This window comes from Myxocyprinus asiaticus, chromosome 28 (genome assembly GCF_019703515.2).
Source record: "Myxocyprinus asiaticus isolate MX2 ecotype Aquarium Trade chromosome 28, UBuf_Myxa_2, whole genome shotgun sequence".
Taxonomy (NCBI): Eukaryota; Metazoa; Chordata; class Actinopteri; order Cypriniformes; family Catostomidae; genus Myxocyprinus; species Myxocyprinus asiaticus.
The window spans coordinates 30287645-30311951 of NC_059371.1; the positions used below are offsets into that span (position 1 = coordinate 30287645).

Sequence of the window (24307 nt, forward strand, 5' to 3'; positions counted from 1 at the left end):
TTCTTTTCTTTTTTTTTCTTTACATGTACCATTGTAATACCATGGTATTCTTTGATGTATTTTGGAGTAATATGTAAATGATCCTTTTGTGTTCCAACTATCCCTTTAAAATAGTTCCATTTGTTAAATTGCACATCAGTGACATTGTGTGGTAAAAAGGGGTAAAAACAGGACACATCTCAAAACTGGCTAACCCCTACATTTATCGCACACTACAGGGTATTGCATCAGTCATTTTCAAAACAGAACAAACCAAAAGCTGACATCAACAACACAACCAACAAGAATTTCCTGCTACCAGGCAAACAATAATGACACTGAGACACGGGTGTCATATTGTAAAATCAATAATGATATTTATTCATATTCTGTCAGTAACCCACAGCAAAATAGCAAGGATAAAGACAAAAAAAAAAAAAAAAACAGAAGAATGCCACATCCATGGACAATGCCGCAGTGGGAAACATGAGCTCTTTGAACGTTTCGTCCCTGACATCAGATGATAAAATCCTGAGCGTCTAGAGAGAGGTCTTGCGTCCAATAAGAGACGATGTTTCAGCCTCATTCAACTGAACGCAAATAGTAGTGAACCTTCATTTCATGAATAGCGAGTAGCTTTGAATTCAGTTAATATTAGTGAAGAATTTCCCCTTCTTTTCACCACAAGCTGAAGTTTATATGTAAAAGGTGAGCAGACTGATGTTAAGTTATCAAAGCAGAAATAGAGTGAATTCTACATTGGATCATATGTTATTGCGTCAATTTGAGGGTGTAATTGTAAAATGATTAGCAGAGGTGCCTTGTGAGATTATAAAGCAATCAGGCAGTGAAATGTCAAATGAAGTGTGATAAGGCAAAGTTCACAGACATTTCTCCCCTTAATTCACATAGGCCTGGTTGTATATTGCAGAATACAAACATTCTGGGTCTTTAGTGTCTGCTTATATTTAACAACATTTGCAAAAAGCTACTGTAAACAATGCACTGAGCATTCAGGTCTATGTAACACTGAAGCAGATGACATACAATTGCTCGAATAATACATTTCAGAATCGCTGAACTTACATTTTCGGTATGTTCGTGCAGCAAAAAAAAACAAAAAAACAAACAAGAACGATAGCATAATGTGCATACAACACAACAAAACACTTTGGTTGCAGAGACAACTGTCATACAACACCAATTAAACTGACCCTACTCTTTAATCAACTATGTACAACAAAGGTACTCACAACACAAACATAAAAATATGCTAAATTAATTCTCAAACCACTTCTCCAGTCCATTGCACAATATAAACAAAATACAACCATCCGTGGTGGCAAATTGATGGATAAGATAACCGTTCAGATGTGAACCACAGTAAACAGATCCAGATTAAGTTGAGTCTGAGATAATACGTTTGCAGGAGATCAAGCTATAGACAACAAATGTTTTTTACATTATCTGTAAGTTGGTCTTTGGAAATTGTCATAAACATTTCCATGCTTCGTAATCTATTAATAAACTTTCCATCCATTTATGGTTTGGAAGAGACCATTTGACAGTCAACTCAAAAACATAATTCTTGTTCTAACCTGTTTTATACAAGCTGAGCATGAGACATACCCAGTAATCCCAGTAAAATTTTTAATTTTTATGATCTGCTTAAAAAACAAAGCACCAGAGTAGATGGAAAGGCGGTGCCTGATTTGCACACACAAATTTAGTATTTAAGCAATTCTGGTGAAAAATAAAATAAATCACAATCAAGAGGTTCTCATTGCACAAAGAACAGTGGGTGAAAGTTATTAAATCGCCCACCATGTGCGCCTTCTACTTTTTGTCTTGCCTCTGAAGAAGGACAAACCTCTTCACAAAACTAGATTCAGGCCAACAGCTTGTTTTCCCAGTTGCCACACAGTGCAGACACAGAGCAGAGAGATCTTTATCTAGCATACTTTAATCATAGCTCTTAAAAAAAGAAAAGACATTGAGATCCATGGTAGCTTAAACACACTACTCTAAATATCAAACTGAGATGAAGACAGCAAAAATGTCCACTATATTATAACATGAACAGATAGTATATCTTTGTCTATATTTCTTTATCATCTGTATTTACAAGACATTGCTGAGTGCTATAAGGGACATGTATTTACTCTCAATTTACTGACAGAGGGAAATTAATGTTAAAGGGGAAATTAGATAACACAACACTTCAAATCCTTCTGTCTATCTTAATGCTAAAACATATGTGTACCATCATCCCTGATAATGTTTCAAGTTGGGTTTTTTCTGTTAGGGTCCACTTATTGAAAATGTCCTTTTAAGGCAAAGAGAATGGGAATGCTGGAGGTACTCTTCGTCAGATCGTTCAAAAGAGCAGAGACTTCATAGAGGTCATCTCTCTGCCTGTGTCCATCCTTAAAATTTGAGGTAAAGACTGCCATAGAAGTCTTGATATTGAATTTCAGTGGGATGAATTTTGAATTTTTTATATGGGAAAATCAATTCAGTCTCTAATCCCCTTTGATTATTGGCACCCTATTACCCTTCTAAATGCACACTATAAGATTTCCTCAACGCCATGAGCAAAGATCATAACCAAGCCTGGCTCCAGAATCATATCTTCCCCCATGTGTTGGTTCTCGCAGGCCATGACAACCACCGCCTGCTTTCCCGGAATGCGTTTGGCCACATAGTTTTCATAATATCGCCGGTTCATCTGCCGTGTCTCCAGTGTGGCCAAGCCTTGGGGCCAGTTGCGCTCGTGGGCATTTTCAATGAGGTCATTAACAATTGACAACGGACATCCACTGTCTATTAGTGAGCGTTTGATGACGGCCTGGAGGACAGCATCAGGTGTGGAGATCATTCCTCCCCAACGGGTCACGCGAGCAGGTTGGAGAGAGTTCACCCACCTGTTGGTAGCCAAACCAGTGCAGTTAGTTTGATAGTCATCTGATTATAAATTACGGTAAGTAATTATGACTGATTCAGAATTTGTGGCCAAACCAGTGCAGTTAGCTTGATAGTCATCTGATTATCAATTATGGAAAGTAATTATGACTGATTCTGAATTTGCAACCTATTATACTTCCATAATCTGATGCATTTTAGAGTGAAACAGAAAATTCAACAGGACAAAAAAATAAATAAAAATAAAATAAATAATAAAAAAAAGTATCCATCAAGAAGTGACTGGTGTTTCATACCAGAGTGGAGCCAGATTTGAATGCAGTCAATGATAGAGAGGATGAAAAGCTTGTCATAAGATTCAGGCATTTTTATTTGAGCCTTAACTTGCTGGAAACTCAGACTTAAAGGATTAGTTCACCCACAATACAGCGCTGGGCAGAAGCAAAAATTTAAAGTTAAAAACGTTTTAATTATTGATTTGTTTTTTACACCAACCTATCGGTTTCCTTCAGAAGACTTTAATTGATTGACTGGAGTTGTATGGATTACTTTTAAGCTGCCTAAATATGCCTTTTGGACCATCAAACAGCCAGGAGACTGATGTCACCAATTTACATGCACTGAATGGACAAACAGAGTTGAAATCTGCTTATAAAAATCTTCACTTCAGTTGTGCTGAAGAAGGAAAGTGATACACATCAGGGATGGCTTAAAGGTAAGTTAATCAAGAGAGAATTTTAATTTTTGGGTGAACTAACCCTTTAAGATCAACCTCAAGAGCATTTCAACGTCTCCCAATGGTAACGCTTTTTATTCAAATCAATTGCGTAACCTTTATTTCATTAACTGGCATTAAATTACTGTCTTGACTATTGGCATAATTTTAGAGAGGCTGCACTACCTACAGCCTACTAACCCTAACCTGTGTCTAAACAGGTCCATTTTGATTATATGCAGACTTAAAAGACAAGAGATAAGAGACCACTCACTCCAGGATTTCATTGTACTCGATGCTCTCCTCCAGGTTTTGTAGGTTAGGGTTAGCACTGCGAATTGCTCGCATGTAAGCTTTCAGGAGCTGGATATCACGTTTCTGTAATGAGAAATCATACACATGTAGATTAAAATTGTTGTGCATGTGTGACAGAACAGAGACTCCAAGTTGCAATAGGAAGTCCTAATGTCATTACAACAAAACATTTCTTTCACATTTAAGCAGTCTCCTAATAAATAAAAAATATACAGGTCTTACCTGCTCTGCAAGTTGGTGCTTGTGCTCAGCTGAAGTCTTCTCCAGATCTGCAATCTTGGTCTGCTGTTGTTGCACTACACTACGTAGGTGCTTGATACAGTTGTGGTTGGGCATCTCATCCTTGGGCATTTCAAGCCTGCAAGAGAAAATAAAGCAGATTTGTCAAGACAAGTTGGTTGGATCTGGGAGGTGATGTTTAATTATATATTCTCCCTCCAAATATTGTTGTGCATTCAATCTTACTGGGAAAAAACTAGAAGGTGAAGAAGGTGGCCTCCAAGTCCTTCAAGTGCATTAATATGTACATCACTCGTCCTCGGTCACTTACCCGCAGCCTTCCTCACAAGTGACAGGTCGTTTGGGGTTGTGCTCGCAGTCCTTTAGGTGCGACTGCAGCTGGTCTAGACGCAGGGTGGCGGTGCAGCCGAAGCCGGCGTTGTCACAGGAGATCTGCAGTTTGGAAAGCATGTTACGCATGATGCGGGGAACGGGTCGAAGGTGGGCAAGAGTCACTACAGTGCGGTCCACTGGGCAGATCTGCTGCTGTGCAAACCACTGTGTGATGCAGGCGTTGCAGAAAGCATGCTCACAGTGAGGGGCCTGAGAGGACAGACAGATTGATTATTATGTAACTGAAACTCACTGCAACTACGCAATGACTTCTTGCTGACTTTCAAGGTAGCACTTATTGATGATTACACTGTATAACAATCTTTTCTTTTTTTTGTTTTGGTAGTAAGTGTTATTCCTAATTGCTTATGCCTCAGAAGTATAGAAAATGGCTATTATTCCCCACAAACTTTGCTTTTGTGACCAGGACAGTGATATTTTGAAATTTACCAATTTCCAAAGAGAAAACAGGAGAATTTGTGTCTTTTCGTTCACATAAAGTCAGAAAAAAACAACATATGAATCAAAATTAACATGTATATATACTAAAGTAATATTCAAAGCCATGCTGTTCCATTATGGTAACAAGTACCCGTCTCTTCCCCTGGCTAAATCGGTGCACCTCAAAGAGGATTACAACAGCATCAAGACATTGCTGGACGCCTTGAAGTACGATGAGTATGGCTGGGAAGTCATAGGAGACTTCAAAATGGTGGCTTTCCTGATGGGTCTCCAAGGCGGTTTTACCAAGTTTCCCTGCTATCTTTGCCTTTGGGACAGCAGGGACACCAAGGTGCACTACCACAGGTGGGACTAGCCACAACGGACCGAGTTCTCTGTGAGGAGGAACAACGTCATGTGGGAGCCACTGGTGGACCCCCAGAAGGTGCTGATGCCACCACTGCACATCAAATTGGGCCTTATGAAACAATTTGTCAGAGCTCTAGATAAGGAGTCGCCAGCCTTCAAGTACCTTCAAGACTTCTTCCCTAAGCTGTCTGAGGCAAAGGTCAAAGCCGGTGTCTTCGTCGGACCACAGATAAAGAAGGATTTTGGATTCATACTTTCTGAACGAAAAGACACAATTTCGCCCGTTTTCTCATTGGAAATAGGTACATTTCAAAATATCACTGTCCTGGTCACAAAAGCAAAGTTTGTGGGGAATAATAGCCATTTTCTATACTTTTGAGGCATAAGCAATTAGGAAATAATACTTACTACCCAGGAACAAAAATTGTGTTACATAGTGTTATGAGGGCTTTCAAATTTTAGTGAGAATTTTTAAATGTTAAAATACTAGTTTGTCTGAAAAATTACATTCTGTTTTAATCACTATTATTTAAAAATAGAAGGCAGTGGGGGTTGCGTGGCACCATGCGAGAGTTGGATGCATGAACGGCGAGCAGTGCGCACTTTGCTAGTTTTTAATTCTTTTTGTGTCATAAACCAGTGAGATTCTATACACTCTTGTTTCATAACTGTTCTATGAAGACAATATGTCAAAGAATTCAAAATTCTCGGGCTCTGGAGACATTAAAAGACAATTACGTCCTCAAGCTGATACCCCTGACAGGGCCGCAGACCAGGGACTCAGTTTGGAAGGTGCGGCGGGAGAAATTCAGCGCCAACTGTCCCGCATGTCGGTGATGCTGACGAAGGTCGTAGCGGACTTGGAGGATACGTTGATCGATTACGGCCATGGAGGTGAAATTCCCTGAGCTGGTTACAAAAACCGGGGACTTCGAGAAACAGACTGATTATCTGGAGTCATCAGAGAGGGAATTAGCTGCTAATCCGCTAGCGACCAAGGCAGATTTGCAGTGCGCAGACCTCAAAACTGATGTGACCAATTTAAATTCTAGTGAGACTTTTCTAGTTTAAAGATTTACAGAGGAAGTCAAGTCGAACCTCTCAAACAGTAGGCAGCCCTGACATGCCAAACAGCACTAAGGAAGAAAAAAGCAACACTGTTCTATGCGCACATTTTTTTTTCATTATACATAATCAACTTATGTAAAATCGTGAAACAATTTTGTAGAGTAAAAGTAACTGTTATACTTTGACAAAATGTTATAGTTTCATATGAAATAATCTAAAGGTAGAATCTATTAGACCTCATTTTATATCAACAGTGGCATTTGTAGTTAAAGTTTCAAGATGTGTTTCAGCTAGTACTTATTTCTTCATAAATAATATAATTTGTTATTATTAATACTATTATTTAAGACTAGCTTCACTGACCTAACCATGGCAGTGAGTAGCCTTTCCTCCTGTGTAATATGTATGTTCTGTTTGAATTATGTTTGAAATTAGGAAACAAACGGGAAAATAATGGGCTCATATAAGTAAATATGCTCTTCGATTTTTAAAAGGGGGGAGAAACCTTCCAGTCACTTTTGTTGTTGACGTCAACAACAAAAATAATGTCACTTGATGCATGTCCTTGTACTTGAAAACCATGAACAAAACTATCTGCTGCACTTACGAAACAGCCAGTTAACTGAACATTCGTTTGACTGCCCGAGGAAACTAAACATTTTTTTAAATGTATTGATTGATTGATTGATTTTTTTTTAAAACATTTTGAGTGTGTGTTGGTTCCGTTAGAGGCTGGAGCTTGTTTTGGGGAGGAACACACCTTCGGGACAGTATGTGGATGAATCTACACGTTCTTTGTGTTTATTCTGCCTATTGGCTGGAGTTTGTTTTATAGATTTTCTTCTGTTATGTAATTCTGTCTCACAAAATTTGTATAGAAGCACCGGACTTGAGCAATCCAATGGCAAAGTTGTCGCGGGGGCTCTCATAGGCGTACATGGACTGTTTGAGTTTAGAGGGATGGACGCCGGTTGGCGCTGTCGTGCGCGGGGTTAATGCGCACATTTATCTTTTTTCTGTTTGTTTTGTTTGGGGGGAAGTTCGGGGTTTTATTGTTTCACTAATGGGGAATGTGGTCTGTATAATTTTGTTTTTGACACACAATTTATTTTTTCTACTATATCAAAATGTCAAATGTTAATATACGTGTACTATCTCTCTCCACATGGAATGTAAATGGGTTGGGGCACCCCATAAAAAGAAGGAAGGTTATTACTTTTCTTAAACTTAAGAAATATGATATAGTGTTTCTTCAAGAAACACATCTCTCCCCGCAGGAAGCTGAAAAAAATTGGAAAGATATGGGGTGGACATGTTTTTTTTTAGTGCTGGCTCAAGTAAGAGCAAGGGAGTCATTATATTGATAAATAAACATCTTTAAATGTCTCAAACAGACTAAAGATAAATTAGGGAGAGTCATTATTGTTTTAGCTGAAATTCAAAGGCAAAGGTTGATTTTGGCTAATATTTACGCACTTAATGTTGATAATCACTGCTTTTTTATAGATCTTGAAGGGATGCTGCAAACCGCTGGCACCCCTCATGATATAATATTGGGAGGAGACTTTAATCTTTTGATGGACTCAGTCCTTGATCACAGTGAAGCAAAAGTGTGTAAACCGGCTAGAGCAACACTGACGCTTCACAGGATGTGTAAAAATCTTGGTCTTACGGATATTTGGAGACTTTTGAACCCATCTGGTAGGGACTATACATTTTTTTCATCAGTCCATAAGATTTATTCTAGAATAGATTTTTTTTTTTTATATCCAAATCCCTTATTTCATCTGTTGTTGATTGCTCAATTGGAAATATCTTAGTCTCAGATCATGCCCTGGTGAGTTTAGAGGTGTTGCCATATACAGAGAAAAAGAAATCATATAGTTGGCACCTTAATGTGTCCCTTTTGCAAAATCCTGATTTCCAACAAATGTTAAAGACTGAAATCAATGTTTATATGGAGACTAACTGGTCATTAGTATCCTCTGTGGGCGTGGCTTGGGAGGCAATTAAGGCGGTTCTTAGGGGTCGGATCATACAGTATGCCTCATTCACCAAAAAAATCCAAAGCACAAGAACTTGTGGAGTTGGAAGGAAATATTAAAAGTGCTGAGGCAGAGCTGAAGCGCCGTATGTCATCTGATGGCCTCAGAGAATTGACCCGATTGAAATATAGATATAATACTATTTTGTCACGGAAAGTGGAGTTTTGATTATTCAGGGCAAGACAGTCATACTTCGGGTGACAAATCAGGGAAGCTTTTGGCTAGATATATAAAGCAGAGAGAGTCTTTTTCTACCATTCCCTCAGTGAAATCTGCTGGTGGTGAAATTTTTACCTCAGCCATTGATATTAATAATGTCTTTAAAGAATTCTATCTTGATCTTTATAGTTCCACGTCTTCATCTACTGATGAAGATATTAGAAACTTTGTGGAACCATTAGATCTTCCTAAACTGACGATTGAGCAAAAAAACTCTCTTGACTCTGAGATAACCTTGGAGGAGCTTGACGAGGTAATTAAGTCCCAACCTACTGGCAAGGCTCCGGGGCCAGATGGTTTTGCCACAGAATTTTTTAGATCCTATGCTACAGAAATGGCTCCACTTTTGATAGAAGTTTATACTGAATCACTAAAGAAGGGAAAGCTTCCTCCAACCATGACACAAGCCCGGATCAGTCTGATTCTTAAAAAAGGACAAAGATCCAAGCGAGTATAAAAGTTACCGTCCAATCTCCCTGATCCAACTAGATGTAAAAATATTGTCAAAAATTTTGGCTAACCGATTAAGTAAGGTTATGACATCTTTTATACATATAAATCAGGAGGGGTTTATTCGGGGCCGCAGCTCTTCTGATAACATTAGTCGTTTCATCAATATCATGTGGTCAGTGGCAAATGATCAGACTCCTGTCGCTGCCATCTCACTTGACTCCGAAAAGGCGTTTGATATGGTAAAATGGGATTATCTTTTTAAGATTTTGGAAATATATGGGTTCAGGAATACATTTATTGGATGAATTAAGTTACTTTATAGACACCAGGTAGCAGCGGTACAAACAAATGGATTAATTTCATTATTTTACTCTGGATAGGGGCACCCGGCTGGGTTGCCCTCTTTCCCCATTATTGTTCTGTCTTGCCCTGGAACCATTAGCAGCCACGATAAGAAGGGAAGATGATTTTCCAGTGGTGGTGGCGGGAGGTGTGGCGCATAAGCTTTTGCTTTACGCTGAAGATATTTTATTATTAGTCTCCGACCCCACTAGATCTATGCCTTGCCTCCACTCATTCCTTTTCTAAGTTCTCAGGATACAGAGTCAATTGGTCAAAATCTGAAGCTTTGGCTCTGACAACATACTGCCCAGTAACTGGCACCTTCCAGTGGCCCAAACAGGGCATTAAGTATTTGGGCATTTTATTCCCAGCAAATTTGTTTGATTTAGTTAGAATTCATTTTGACCCCTTAATAAAAAGGTCTGAGCGATGTGGGCAGGTGGGCTTCATTACATTTATCTATGATTCGGAAGGTTAATGTTTTTAAAATGAATTGTATTCCAAAATGTAACTACCTGTTACAATCTCTCCCTGAAGATGTTCCCCTCTCTTATTTCAAGCAATTTGATAGCATAGCGAAGTCCTTCGTTTGGAATGGTAAACGTCCCAGATTACATTTCAATAAGTTACATAGGCCGATTGACAAAGGTGGGCTAGGCCTACCCAAGATTTTTGTTTATTATTATGCATTTGGTCTCAGACATTTGGCTCATTGGTCTCTTCCAACTGAGAGAGCCCCTCCCTGGTTTTGTATTGAACAGGAAGTTGTGGCCCCTATTTTGCCACTGCAAAGCCTTTATATCAAATTAACCGGAGAAGTTAAGTTACACCCCATTGTCTCTCATTTGCTCTTGGTATGGACAAAAGTGTCCAGTGCGTTTAATTCGGACATTTATTTAAATGTTGCCTCGAGCATATGGCTGAACCCCAAATTATGTATTAACAAGTCCCCTTTTTGCTGGTTAGAGTGGATCGGGAGGGGGTTACTACACCCGGTGACCTATATGAGTGTGGAGTATTGAGATCCTTTGAAAATTTGGTTCAGCATTTTGGGATTCCCAGATCACAGTTCTATAAGTATTTACAGCTGCGCCACCTGCTCTGTACTGTTTTGGGATTAGTGAGGGTTAAATATCGATTCTGTTTGTATATGTTTTGCTTTTCTTTGTTCATTTGATGAATCAATAAAAAAAAAAAAGTTAATTTAAAAAAAAAAAAAAAAAAAATGGAGGCAGTATTCAGCGTACACTGCGCAGAATGCAGCAGACTTGTATTTCATTCTAAACAGGCATTCATTATATTCGTAATTCCATTTGGTGCCACTTTTGGTGTAGAAATAACACATTTCACCTTTAAGAAGACTGGCTTTAGAGAACTTTAACATCCTCAAATCCACACATCAGTAAAACTCAATAACACAATATTCTCAGAGTAATGATATCTGATAACCACAAAATCCCTTGCTGGCTAAAGGTTGAAGGCAGTCACTTTCTCAAGGTGTTCTCTGTACTAGGGTGCTCCATTTGAATGAAAATAAATATGGACCTGCACTGGCTCCTCCAACACCCCACTGCAGATGGGACACAACAGATCCTCGTCCACCTCTCCTTGGAACCTGGTGACGTCGTACCCCATGGCACATTACCAGAACCCTTTGATATCTGAAAGGGAACGGGAAGAGTGGGTGATATGAACTCTGGCAGTACACTCAGCTGTATATCCTTTTATTGCCTTTGTTGGTTTAAAAAAAAGAAGAAAAAAAAAAAGAGCATCAAAACCAGTCACAGCACAGGAGTAGTGGAATAATTGGTAAAGCAGGCATCAATAAGAACATTTGAAATTGTGATTTCAAAAGTAGATTCAAAAGATTTTGCCGTTAACATGTTTCTAAGCTGATGACGTGATACTCTAATAAACAAAGAATACATAGCACACACAAATATTGGGTAAAACATAATTAAAATAATTGTATCCATTATTTTTTTATCAATCCATTTTGGTATTGAATGAAATATAAGTATTACTTATAGATTTATAGATTTCTTTTGCTTCCTCATTTACCTCAAAACAATAAATATTTTTGAACAGCCTTTGTGTCTGGAGCACACCTATGACACCTAATGCCACCTAACTAGGCAGCTCACTAGGTTTCAGAACAGAGTCCATACAACAATTGTTCTTAGAAAACACTTCACTTGTAATATGATCGCATTGTCTGTTCAAAGGTGACCTTCTATTTTTTTAGAGACACCAGGACTGCAAGGCGAAAGACGAAATGGCTATGTGTGACTGTGTGTGTGCATTTCACTACTATGAGATTACTGATGTTCTGTCAAAAAAATGGGGGCACTGTTATATGCTATTTTAAAAGGTTATATACTGTATATAAAAAATGTAATATTACAAGTCTTTCTGCAGTATTGAGGATCAAGTACTGACACAATTCAATACATGAGTGCTATGTGACGAATGCTTCTGTGAATATTGGTGCATACTCTGTGCAGAGCGCTCACAGTAATGCGACTAACTTTAATAGCTTTAAGAAAACCCTCTACAACTGAACATAAACAAAGTCAGGCATTAAAAAAAAGAAACTGTATAGCTAATTTTGAATTACAGGCCTGTAGATATATTAGTATAATATTAAAAAAAAAATAACAGTCTTACTGTTTACTTGAATAATAACTTTTTTAGTTATTTAAGAATTATGTCATTGTTTAAATTAATTTTGAAATATTTACTGTATATATTTAAATTTTTAAATAAAATTGTTCAATCGCATACAATATTAGTTATCGCATATTAGTTCAATCACATATTATTTATCGCAGTATCGAAACTGGTATCGAGAATTGTGAAATTTCAGTGCTATGGGTATGGACTTCTGGTATTGTGACAACCCTGCTAACTCGACACCAATGTGGGATTACATTAGTGCTATTGAGAGCTGAGGGCAAGCAGACCTTTCATTACCACAGAGTACAAGTGACAAACATTGTTAAAATGCATTATCTTCTATTAAATATTCATGATTCGAGCAATTAGACAATGTACAGTCGCATGAATGGTGTATCAGTCATTTATTTGCCAATATATCAGGTGAAACTCACATACCTCACTAAAGCACCGCCCTCATGATTCTTCTACAACGCGTCGTCCTCATGTGTCAGGTGGACAAGGCAATTTTCCTTATGATGCAAGACCGACCATCCCCTTAAGAGACAGAAAGCAAAACAGGATCCATCCATTACAATTCAATCAATACAATGCTACTTATTTTGAAGCACTTTAATTCAGATTCAAAAAGCATTTTCAAAACATTTTCTGATAAAGACCCTTGGATTTCCTGGAAGCTTCAGCCAAATCCGAGGCATGTTTACTGTCACTTAGTTCATTCCCTATTTAAAGAGGTTTTGCATACTGGATATTATCATCATTGAAGCTTATCAAGATGCTTGCTTTTTCCGCCCATTTTCTCTCTTGAGTAGCAATCCAAACCCATTAATGCCTTCATGCACCACAATTAAATTAAGATGCCAGCTAATTTACGAAGCTGATGACATACGAAAAAAAGCCACATGCAACAGGCACACCCAACCATAGGGCTGAGCGGTATGATGGTATAATATATTGTGAGATGGTACAAATGTGTAAACCCATAAACATTTTGCATTACAGTATTTATATTTGTGTACCTATCAGTTGTCAGTACTGCTTTTAGTTATTTACATGACAAAGCGATGAAGAAACATGGAATAATGTGAAAATTCAGAGTGTGATGCATCCTAAACAAGTCAAGACAAGGAGGAAATTGTTTTTTCAAGCCACAGCGTGAAGCAGTATTTACTTTGTCTACCTTCTGACCAGCAAAATCACAATTTGATACATTAACATAAAATTCAACTTATGTGTGGTCACTGGTGTATGTATATTGGCTAGTTTACAACAGCTTTGTATGTGGCTCACCCAGTCAGCATTTATAATCGCAACTATCCATTTTATTATACTAGCTTTACTGTTTTAAGCTTTAAACTCATGTTAAATAATATGAAGCTGTTTTCGCACCGTCGTCACAGTCATTTTACATTTTGGTTTGCGTCCACCAAGTTTCAAACTGGATAATAATGGAATCACAATAACTTATATTTTCAGGTTGGCAGGGACGTCCACCACTGCAGATAGCATATTCATAGCAATGAAAACAAAGCAGATTTGGTCAGATTCAGCACACTGTAAAAAATTTCTGTTATTTTAATGGTAAAAGACTGTAAAAATGCTACAGAAAAAAAACTTTAAAATATACAGTAAATTTTTTAATTTATTTTAAAAGTACATTTATTTTACAATAAAATGTTATAAAAATTAAAAAAAAAAATTAGATGTAAAAAGTATGATTTTCCTGTATTATTAATGATAAAAATTCACATTGTTTAACAAGAGAGTACATGTACTTTTTACAGTAAATTATTGTTCAAATTACAGTAAAAACAATAATCAGGCGTTCCCACAATTCCCTGCATAACCCATCATATTTCATTATATTTTATGTGAATAGTTATGTTTCTTCTTATTTTTAATATCAGTTACATACATTGGGATGTTCTGTTTTATATTTAATATAGTTTAGTTTATGTTTACTGCATTATTAAAATTTCACGTGTTACCTTGATGATGTTTAGTGCTTGTGTGAATGCAACTGAGCACTGTCTCTACATGTTTATTGGTCATTACTCCTAGAAGAGCCACTATTGGTGAACTTTACGTCATCATGTGCTCTTCTGTAATTACTACGGTGATTAACAATACATTGAAGTATTTTTACAGTTTCAGAAGGTTAATATCAAGTTAATGATGTTTTTTTACCGTAAATTTACCGTAAAATCATATTTGTCTTTGTTCCAAATTGCATATAGACTGCATATAATATACAGTATAGGTTTCACCACTACCTGCATGTCCACAAATGTGACATACTCCCATCATTTTCAGTTGGAAGTAGTTTTGTAACTATTAGTTATAACTATAGTAGTTGTAACTATTTTAGCATCAGCTTTCAAATTGTCAATTTTATCACAAAATTAAAAAATAAATGTCGTTTTGCTGCTCTTTAATGCTGCATGTGACTGACTGTGGTAGATACCTATTCCAGCACACTCTCTCGCCGACTTACAGAACGAATGAACATCAGAGGGCATGTTGAAAGATTCAATACAACTTACTAAAATGTGTCAATTCTCATGTAATCGCCCAATCTGTTAATGTTGAAATGACATGGAGAAAATTAATGGAGAAAAGCTCATGCTTTTCTGGTGCTTTGGATCTGTGCCATGCACGCTGCACGTACAGACACCAAGTGACAATTGCGTGCCCAGTCTATTCTTTGCAATCTCCGTCACCATAAACGATACTTCTTAAAGTATTATCACAAGCCCTTGTGCAAATGTGCAATATTTAAATGCGATATATTGTGCAGCCCACCGATACTGATTTTTTGCCACTTACCTTATTTTGTCAACAGATCACTGTTTTGCTCAGGATTTATGCTTTAAAAAGAGGTACAAAAGCAATTTTTATTGTTCTAACAATAAGTAATTCCTATTTAATTGGATCTGTTGAACACATGGCAGGCCAAAATTTTAAAGAGAGCCAGCCACAATGAAAGATAAAAAGAAGACAAAAAGATAAAAATTTCATTCATTCATATTCAACTGTAGGTTATAACAGAATGGCACAATCATAAAACAACACATGGCAACAAAGAAAAAAATTAAATGACCCCTGTTCAAAAGTCTGCATACCCTTAGTTCTTAATACTGTGTATTGCCCCCTTTAGCATCAATGACAGCGTGCAGTCTTTTGTAATAGTTGTCTATGAGGCCCCAAATTCTTGCAGGTAGTATAGCTGCCCATTCGTCTTGGCAAAATGCCTCCAGGTCATGCAAAGTCTTTGGTCGTCTTGCATGAACCGCACGTTTGAGATCTCCCCAGAGTGGCTCGATGATATTAAGGTCAGGAGACTGTGATGGCCACTCCAGAACCTTCACCTTTTTCTGCTGTAACCACTGGATGGTCAACATGGCCTTGTGCTTAGGGTCATTGTCGTGCTGGAAAGTCCAAGGGCGTCCCATGTGCAGCTTTCGTGCAGAAGAAAGCAAACTGTCTGCCAGTATTTTCTGATAACATGCTGCATTCATCTTGCCATCAATTTTCACAAGATTCCCCATGCCTTTAGAGCTCACACCCCCCTAAAAACATCAGTGAGCCACCACCATGCTTCACAGTGGGGATGGTATTCTTTTCACTATAGGCCTTGTTGACCCCTCTCCAAACATAGCGCTTATGGTTGTGACCATAAAGCTCTATTTTGGTCTCGTCACTCCAAATTACAGTGTGCCAGAAGCTGTGAGGCGTGTCAAGGTGTTGTCAGGCATATTGTAACCGGGCTTTTTGGTGGCATTGGCGCAGTAAAGGTTTCTTTCTGGCAACTCGACCATGCAGCTCATTTTTGTTCAAGTATCGTCGTATTGTGCTCCTTGAAACAACCACACCGTCTTTTTCCAGAGCAGCCTGTATTTCTCCTGAGGTTACCTGTGGGTTTTTCTTTGTATCCTGAACAATTTTTCTGGCAGTTGTGGCTGAAATCTTTCTTGATCTACCTGACCTTGGCTTGGTATCAAGAGATACCCAAATTTTCCACTTCTTAATAAGTGATTGAACAGTACTGACTGACATTTTCAAGGCTTTGGATATCTTTTTATATCCTTTTCCATCTTTATAAAGTTCCATTACCTTGTTACGCAGGTCTTTTGACTGTTCTTTTCTGCTGCCATGGCTCAGTATCTAGCTTGCTCAGTGCATCCACGTGAGAGCTAACACATTGACTCTTTATACACAGACACTAATTGCAATTTAAAAAGCCACAGGTGTGGGAAATGAAACTTTAATTGCCATTTAAACCTGTATGTGTCACCTTGTGTGTCTGTAACAAGGCCAAACATTCAAGGGTATGTAAACTTTTGATCAGGGCCATTTGGGTGATTTCTGTCATCATTATGATTTAAAAAGGAGCCAAACAACTACGTGATAATAAATGGCTTCATATGATCACTATCCTTAAATAAAAGATCTTTTTTGCATGATCAGTCATATTTTCAAAATCAATGCCAGAAATTCACAATTTCTGCAAGGGTATGCAAACTTTTGAGCATATATATATATATATATATATATATATATATATATATATATATCAGTTTCTCTTGATTTACTATTTATAGGTATGTGTTTGAGTAAAATGAACATTTTTGTTTTATTCTATAAAGTGCTGACAATATTTCTCCCAAATTCCAAATAAAAATATTGCCATTTAGAGCATTTATTTGCAGAAAATGACAACTGGTCAAAATAACAAAAAAGATGCAGTGTTTTCAGACCTCGAATAATGTAAAGAAAACAATTTCATATTCATTTTTAAACAACACAATGTTAATGTTTTAACTTAGGAAGAGTTCAGAAATCAATATTTGGTGGAATAACCCTGATTTTCAATCACAGCTTTCACGCGTTTTGGCATGCTCTCTACCAGTCTTTCACATTGCTGTTGGGTGACTTTATGCCACTTCTGGAACAAAAGTTCAAGCAGCTCTGCTTTGTTTGATGGCTTGTGACCATCCATCTTCCTCTTGATCACATTCCAGAGGTTTTCAATGGGGTTCAGGTCTGGAGATTGGGCTGACCATGACAGGGTCTTGATCCGGTGGTCCTCCATCCACACCTTGATTGACCTAGCTGTGTGGCATGGAGCATTGTCCTGCTTGAAAAACCAATTCTCAGAGTTGGGGAACATTGTTAGAGTAGAAGGAAGCAAGTTTTCTTCCAGGATAATCTTGTACGTGGCTTGATTCATGCGTCCTTCACAAAGATGAATCTACCCAATTCTAGCCTTGCTGAAGCACCCCCAGATCATTGCCGATCCACATCCAAATTTCACAGTTGGTGAGAGACACTAACTACGTTTCCATCCAAGGACTTTTTGCAAAAAAAAGTTTTAGCACATCAAAATAAAGCTGATGGAAATGCAAATTATCGCTAAAATTTCACAAGTGTTGACGTAATATTTTTCCGTTTAACTCTAGCGGATAAAATGTCGATACTTCAAATGTTGCAAAAAACTGGTTTGGAAACACTTTTTGTCGAGAAAATTGGCATTAACACGAAAATATAGTGTCAGAATTTACCCCAGTCGTTAGCCTGTGTTAATCATGATGACGGTATACATCCTTGAAAGCCAATTTGTTGTACGTGATTATGGATTGATCTTAACGGCATAGCACAGACCTGATGTTGGAAGCATGACACTTCCAGGAGTGCCAACACAAATATCTCGTATCATGCACATCGACAAATGCACGGAGAACAAATTAATCCCCTGTATTAAATTCAATTTATTACCAAATGAATAACACAAACTTAAATTAGCCTTTCCCTATAGACAAAAAAAGTCAGCTGAATGACATTCTCAGAATGTTCTACACTTTTTTCAAGACAATAAACTATCAGAACTGTTTGTCAAATGCTGAGTTTACTTTCAGAAAACTAGCTTCTGAACATTTTAAAACTTTTAAATATTTTAAATTTAACCCTCTTTACTTCGGATTGCATTTGTTGAGCTTCTTCAGAAAATGTAAATTGCATTATGATGCTAAAATTAATTTTAGATGACACTCAAATTCAGTTGGTCATTAAGTTACTGGACAGATATGCGGGACATAATGCAGTTGTGATGGCAATGCTTTAGATTAGATGATTGTCCAAAATAGCCTATTGAATATCAGTAATGTATCATATGTAAACCCTGATATTACACCGCATCAATTTTTCTTTAGCTGTGCACACAGCATATACAATTTGATGGATGGTCCTTATACGAATTCCAAATGTTTTCCCCACTACTTGGTGCAGGTTGTCAGCTTGAACAGGGCCATGACGATTCGCTTTTGGGTCAAACCGGTGGCAACCTGCAATAGGTGCAACATTAGGACCAGTATTACAATCCTATCAGAAGGGCAACAGCTCCCTTTTCATTGCAATTCCTCATCTTCTGATTGCATTTATTTGTGAAATTAAAATGACAGTAAGCTGGCTAATTCCAATGAATTGTTTCAATACTCTCCCCATTTTACTAAAACTTAGGGGGAAAAACATTAGGGACATATGTGATGACACATTTCTGTATGGAAACGGATTAAGAGCAGATTTCTTTTGCAATAAATCAAAAACTTATGTGACAAAGTGGTTTTTTTAGGCATGACATCATGCACAACATTTTTATCAATAAAAGGCCATTTGAATGGAAACAGACAGAAGACGGCAAATTTCCCAAACTTTTGTTTTACGCATTTTCACTTTGTCGATAACAAAATAGCACGAAAAGTGGACGGAAACTAGGCTACTGTGGCTTGAAGGCCTCTCCAGGCCTCCGTTTAATCATTAGACGACCAGGTGGAGGATCAGTGATGATCCGGAAAGGAGCCGAGCGACTTACGAGCAGCTCACAACCTCCCGATATTTTTTTAAATGTCTAAAAAATTTTGCCCAATTTTGCGATCTACCCGAAGTTGACCAATCAAGAGATGGTGTTACAACTCGCATGATCAATGAAATCTGAGTGTTCATGAAGCTTTTACACATTTGGAGAAAATGGTCATGCTAAAACTGTGTTTTTCCCATATTATTCATGACCATATCATTGGGAAGGATTCTACAAAAAGGCCATGTTAGTGCTTTGCTCTTCAAACAAATCACTTGCCATACGGGTTGCACTAGAAAACAATCTTTATCACTCCAATGGACAGTTTTAAAATAACCGTCTGGGTTTATTTTTATTCATCATACTTGCATTCGTTTCAGTTCTAGGGTTACATTTAGCGGGATATAGCATCTGTTATAACTGTATATGCACACGATAATGGATATGTGATAGATTTTTTTTAAACTCCAAGCATGAGTCTGGTGAAACCAAGGACTTCTAGGTTGAAAGTTCTACCTGTCAATTAACCGTTGTGCTAAAACAAGATTTTTCAACTTTGCTACGTGCGGCTTTAAAGCGCATTCACATGGACAAGACCTCACGGATCTTCTTCAGTACGTCGAAGTGACAGTGTGATACAGATGAGACGGACGTAGCCTACAGTTGCAATCAAAATTATTCAACCCCCCTGACCAGCAATACATTCTGGTGATGTGAATTAAAACACATCAACTAAAACCTCAGTAAACAGTCAAAGTAAGTTTTTTATACACATTTGAGTGATTTTGAGAACAAAGAGTTCAGTTTACCCAAATTTTAAAATAAAAAATAACTAATTCTCTCCACAAATGACGTCAAAAATATTCAACCACTCAAGTCAATCATTTGTGGAGCATCCTTTATAACAGCAAATAAATGTTTCATGTAAGTGTTCTCAGGCTTCAGACACATCTCAATTAGAATTTTTACACATTTCTCATGAGCAAAAGCTTCCAGGTCATTGACATTCTTTAGTTTCTGTGCTGCCACTGCTTCCTAGAAATCCCAACAAAGTTTTGCAATGGGATTTTAATGATGAACTGAAAGGGCCATTTAAGGACATTCCACGACCTATCCCTGAACCAGATTTTGGACAACTTGGATGTATCCTTGGTGTTACTGTCTTGCTGGAAAGTCCAGTGATCACCAAGCTTCAATTTACACACTGAAGGCATCACATTTTTCATGCCAAAATGGCCTGATACCTGAAAGAATCCATGTTGTCAGTCACATAGTCAGGATAGCCATTACCTGTAGCCACAAAACACACCCATAACAGGACTGACCCACCTCCATGCTTGACTGTGTTGGCTGTTGTCTGTCTGAATAATTTCAATTGCAACTGTATATCTAAAGTGGAATTATACAGGTAGCCTACTCCACTAAAATAACTCTTCTGTACTAAACGTCGTGTTTGCGCTTAGATTAAATCCAAGTATAACTGGCAGAAACGGTGCATGATTTTTATGCACTTTCTTTTTAATCTTGTATATTTTTTGCACTTTATTATCATGCAGTATCTGGCAGCAGCAACACACTGATGTTATGACTGATGTATGCAGTCATTAATTATAACTATTAATTGTAACGTGTGCACGGGCTCCCGACCTCCTGAATGTCAGAACTCGCACCGAGAACGCCTGGTGCCGGTTTGTCATAATTAATGTGAGAATGAGAAAGAATAAAAATGAAATATTATATGTTCTTAGGAGTGCCAACCCTTCTACGTTTTTTGGCTATCATTATTTCTGGATTGTGCATTAGAATTCACAGAGTTTTAAAAAAGTGTGTTGATAATTAATTATAAATAAACCACTGGTTTTTCATATTGCCGTTTTGATGCTTATAATCGATATGCCGATTGTTTTAATTTGGTCAATAATTGGCTAATTAATATAGGCGACCGATACATCCATGCATCCCTAACTTATACTAATGCAAAAGCAAAAAGGAGGCTGCATTGTGTATCCACAGCATCTACCCACATCTCTTCCAATTCATAACAGTTCTGGTAGGGGTGCTGTTGTGTCCCTGTAGGCTGGTGGTGACCTAATTTTAGCTTGTCTAAGCAGACAGAGGGGGAGAGTGTGGGTGGTTCAAAATGTTCCCCTCACCCCCCATTTCAGCTATGGTACCATTACTTTCAATATTAGAATACAATACTAAAATCATTTCTCATCTTAATATGCAGAGACAACTAAATACAAGTCATTGGTAGGTACATTTCCCCTAAAAGTATAAACACATTGGCTCTGTTGCTATCCAGCAGTGCCAACACTGTGCAAAACTTATCTATGCAAAAATAGAGAAATACGTTTTAGTTTCATCAAACGAGTGTAAACTCAGTTGATCTGCCTGATATTTAGACCACTTCAATACATAACAGGTCTGACAAACATCTATACTATAGTGTAAGGCCAAAGTCTTTCTAGCAAGTCAGTCCACTGGCGGCCATCTTTGGAACGCTCTCGGGAGGCTATTTCCAGTAATGTCAGTGCAGCTCCTATCTACTTGAATGGAGAAAGACCAAAATCTCAGAAACGGTTGGTCAAGATTACGATCAAAGAACATATTTCAAATCACTAATAACATCTGACAATACTGGTATCATAAATTGTGATTCTTTACCTCATATTTTGCTAAAAAAACACAATTTTCCCAGCTTGTATAGCTAATGCGCATGCGCGTTCTAAAGTTGATTGACAGGTAATGTCTGTGTCTAAAAGGTGATTGGCTCTTTTAACTGTAAGGCAGGACTTCCTTTCTACATCCGTTGCCCGTTGGGCACACAGAGTTCCTTGGTTGAGCGTTCCAATTTCTCCCATTCATTTTAATAGAAGTGGCTCATCTCTGCTATATAATCTCTGGTAAGACCTTTGGATGTCATCAAGAAGGTCCTAAAGAGCCATCATCAGGGGGCCTGGGTAGCTCAGCGAGTATTGACGCTGACTACCACCCCTGGAGTCACGAGTTAGAATCCAGGGTGTGCTGAGTGAGTCCAGCCAGGTCTCGTAAACAACCAAATTGGCCTGGTTGCTAGGGAGGGTAGAGTCACATGGGGTAACCTCCTTGTGGTCGCGATTAAGGGTTCTCGTTCTCAATGTGGCACGTGGTAAGTTGTGCGTGGATCGCGGAGAATAGCATGAGCCTCCACATGCTGGGAGTCTCCGCGGTGTCATGCACAACAAGCCACGTGATAAGATGCACGAACTGATGGTCTCAGAAGCGGAGGCAACTGAGACTTGTCCTCCACCACCCGGATTGAGGTGAGTAACCACGTCACCACAAGGACCTACTAAGTAGTGGGAATTGGGCATTCCAAATTGGGGAGAAAAGGGGATAAACATTTTTTTTTTTTAAAGTGCCATCATCACTGAAGCCACTGTCCAGTATCATCACATTAAAAAAATCTAGTGTTTTGTTCCTGCAAAATGGTGGCTATAGTGTTTTGCTGAGTATCTGGAGACGGGTCTCTGGATCAAATACAAGTCTGCAAACATGGCAGCCTCTTATCTCTGAAAACAGTTATAGAGAAAAGGGGATTAAGGGGTTAATGTTAAATGGACTGACATGGGCATTTAAACAGAGCCATTACACAATGCAAAATGGAAATGAACAGGAAAACATCAGTAATGCCGTCTGAACAGGACAAACACACATAAATATTTCATGCAGGCTTCAGACAGAGTCTGTGATCCATTTCCAGTCAACTTCTGCCAACACACATTCAGTAATGAGCCAAACTAGCAGGGCAGCGCAGATGTGAACACCTTTTGGATATGTTTTAGGGTCTGTTAAATCCCCAGACCATAAAACATATCAAAATATCTCGGAAAAAAATAACATTCACGCTTGCCAACCTGAAACACACGTCTCTTGACGTGATTGAGCAAGTGAATGAAGCGTCCAGCATTAGCCAGCTTGCTAACGCAGATTTACAAAAACAATCCACAGGGTCATAACAACAACAGGTTTCGGCGCACTATTCGCGTTTTTACTCCATTACAAGGACCAGAAAGTGCCCCAAGCGTCTTGTATTAAATGTAAACCCACCCGAACGACAACATTTAAAGAGATTGCGAGGATGCTATGGAGCTAGCATGGCTAACTAGCATGAAACCTGACTAGCTGACGCAAGCTGAGCAGCTTCATTTTGTGGTCTAAAAATATATATATATATATACACATCTTTAAATGTCACATTTCAAATTCTAGCGTTTTCGATCCATTTAAATGTCATTTAAACGCTGTTCTGGTCAAATAACGCCTTGATGTCTACATGAAACAGTGTCATGTCTGTGTTCCGCCACCTCCAGTGCTACTCTCCGGCAGTTTAAGCAGTTGTTATTTATAAAAGCGTTGAAAGGCATTTCTCAATAAGACTTAAATACCTGTGTCCGGCGGAGAGCTGTATTGCTCCAACGTTTGATTTGAAAGACTGGATTTATAGAATGTGATATCTGCGATGATCTGAGAACTGACTGATTTGTCTTCCTGACCGGGGAGCGGATGGAGTCTGTCTGTGATCTGCTTCTGCGACTACAGGAAAGTTAAAGTGTGTGACTTAGTTTATTCCAAAAGACTCTTCTGTAGAAAATAAAAATGATTATTTATTTTTTCCAATGGTAAAATGCCTAAGATTATCTTAGACAGACAGATAGATAGATAGATAGATAGATGGATGGATGGATGTATGGATGTATGGATGGACAGAAGATAGATAGATAGATAGATAGATAGATAGATAGATAGACAGATGATAGATAGATAGACAGACAGACAGACAAACAGACAGACAGATAGATAGATAGATAGATAGATAGATAGATAGATAGACAGACAAACAGACAGAGAGATGATAGATAGACATGATAGATAGATAGACGGACAGACAGACAGACAGATGATAGATAGACAGACAGACAGACAAACAGACAGATGATAGATACATAGACCGACAGACAGATAGATAGACAGATGATAGATAGATAGATAGACAGACAGACAGACAGACAGATAAACAGACAGATGATAGATACGTAGACAGACATACTGACAGACAGATAGATAGACAGATGATAGATAGATAGACAGACAGACAGACAGACAGAGAGATGATAGACATTTACATTTACATTTATTCATTTGGCAGACGCTTTTATCCAAAGCGACTTACAAAAGAGGAAAACATAAGCGAATCATCTTAAAGACAGTGGTATGAAAAGTGCTGTATTACAAAGTATCACTAGCATCATAACA

General features: G+C 38.1%; 1 protein-coding gene across 1 annotated transcript; it reads right to left on the reverse strand.

The window, feature by feature from the left end:
- Positions 1-331: 331 nt before the first annotated feature.
- LOC127418682 (E3 ubiquitin-protein ligase NRDP1) lies at positions 332-23589 on the reverse strand. Its single transcript, XM_051659393.1, has 7 exons — positions 23440-23589; positions 12595-12693; positions 11026-11141; positions 4482-4753; positions 4154-4289; positions 3891-3994; positions 332-2903 (listed from the first exon to the last, which is right to left on the reverse strand). The coding sequence occupies exons 3-7, from the start codon at positions 11113-11115 to the stop codon at positions 2549-2551; spliced, it is 957 nt and encodes a 318-aa protein (XP_051515353.1). The 5' UTR covers positions 11116-11141; positions 12595-12693; positions 23440-23589; the 3' UTR covers positions 332-2548.
- Between the last annotated feature and the right edge of the window lie 718 nt (positions 23590-24307).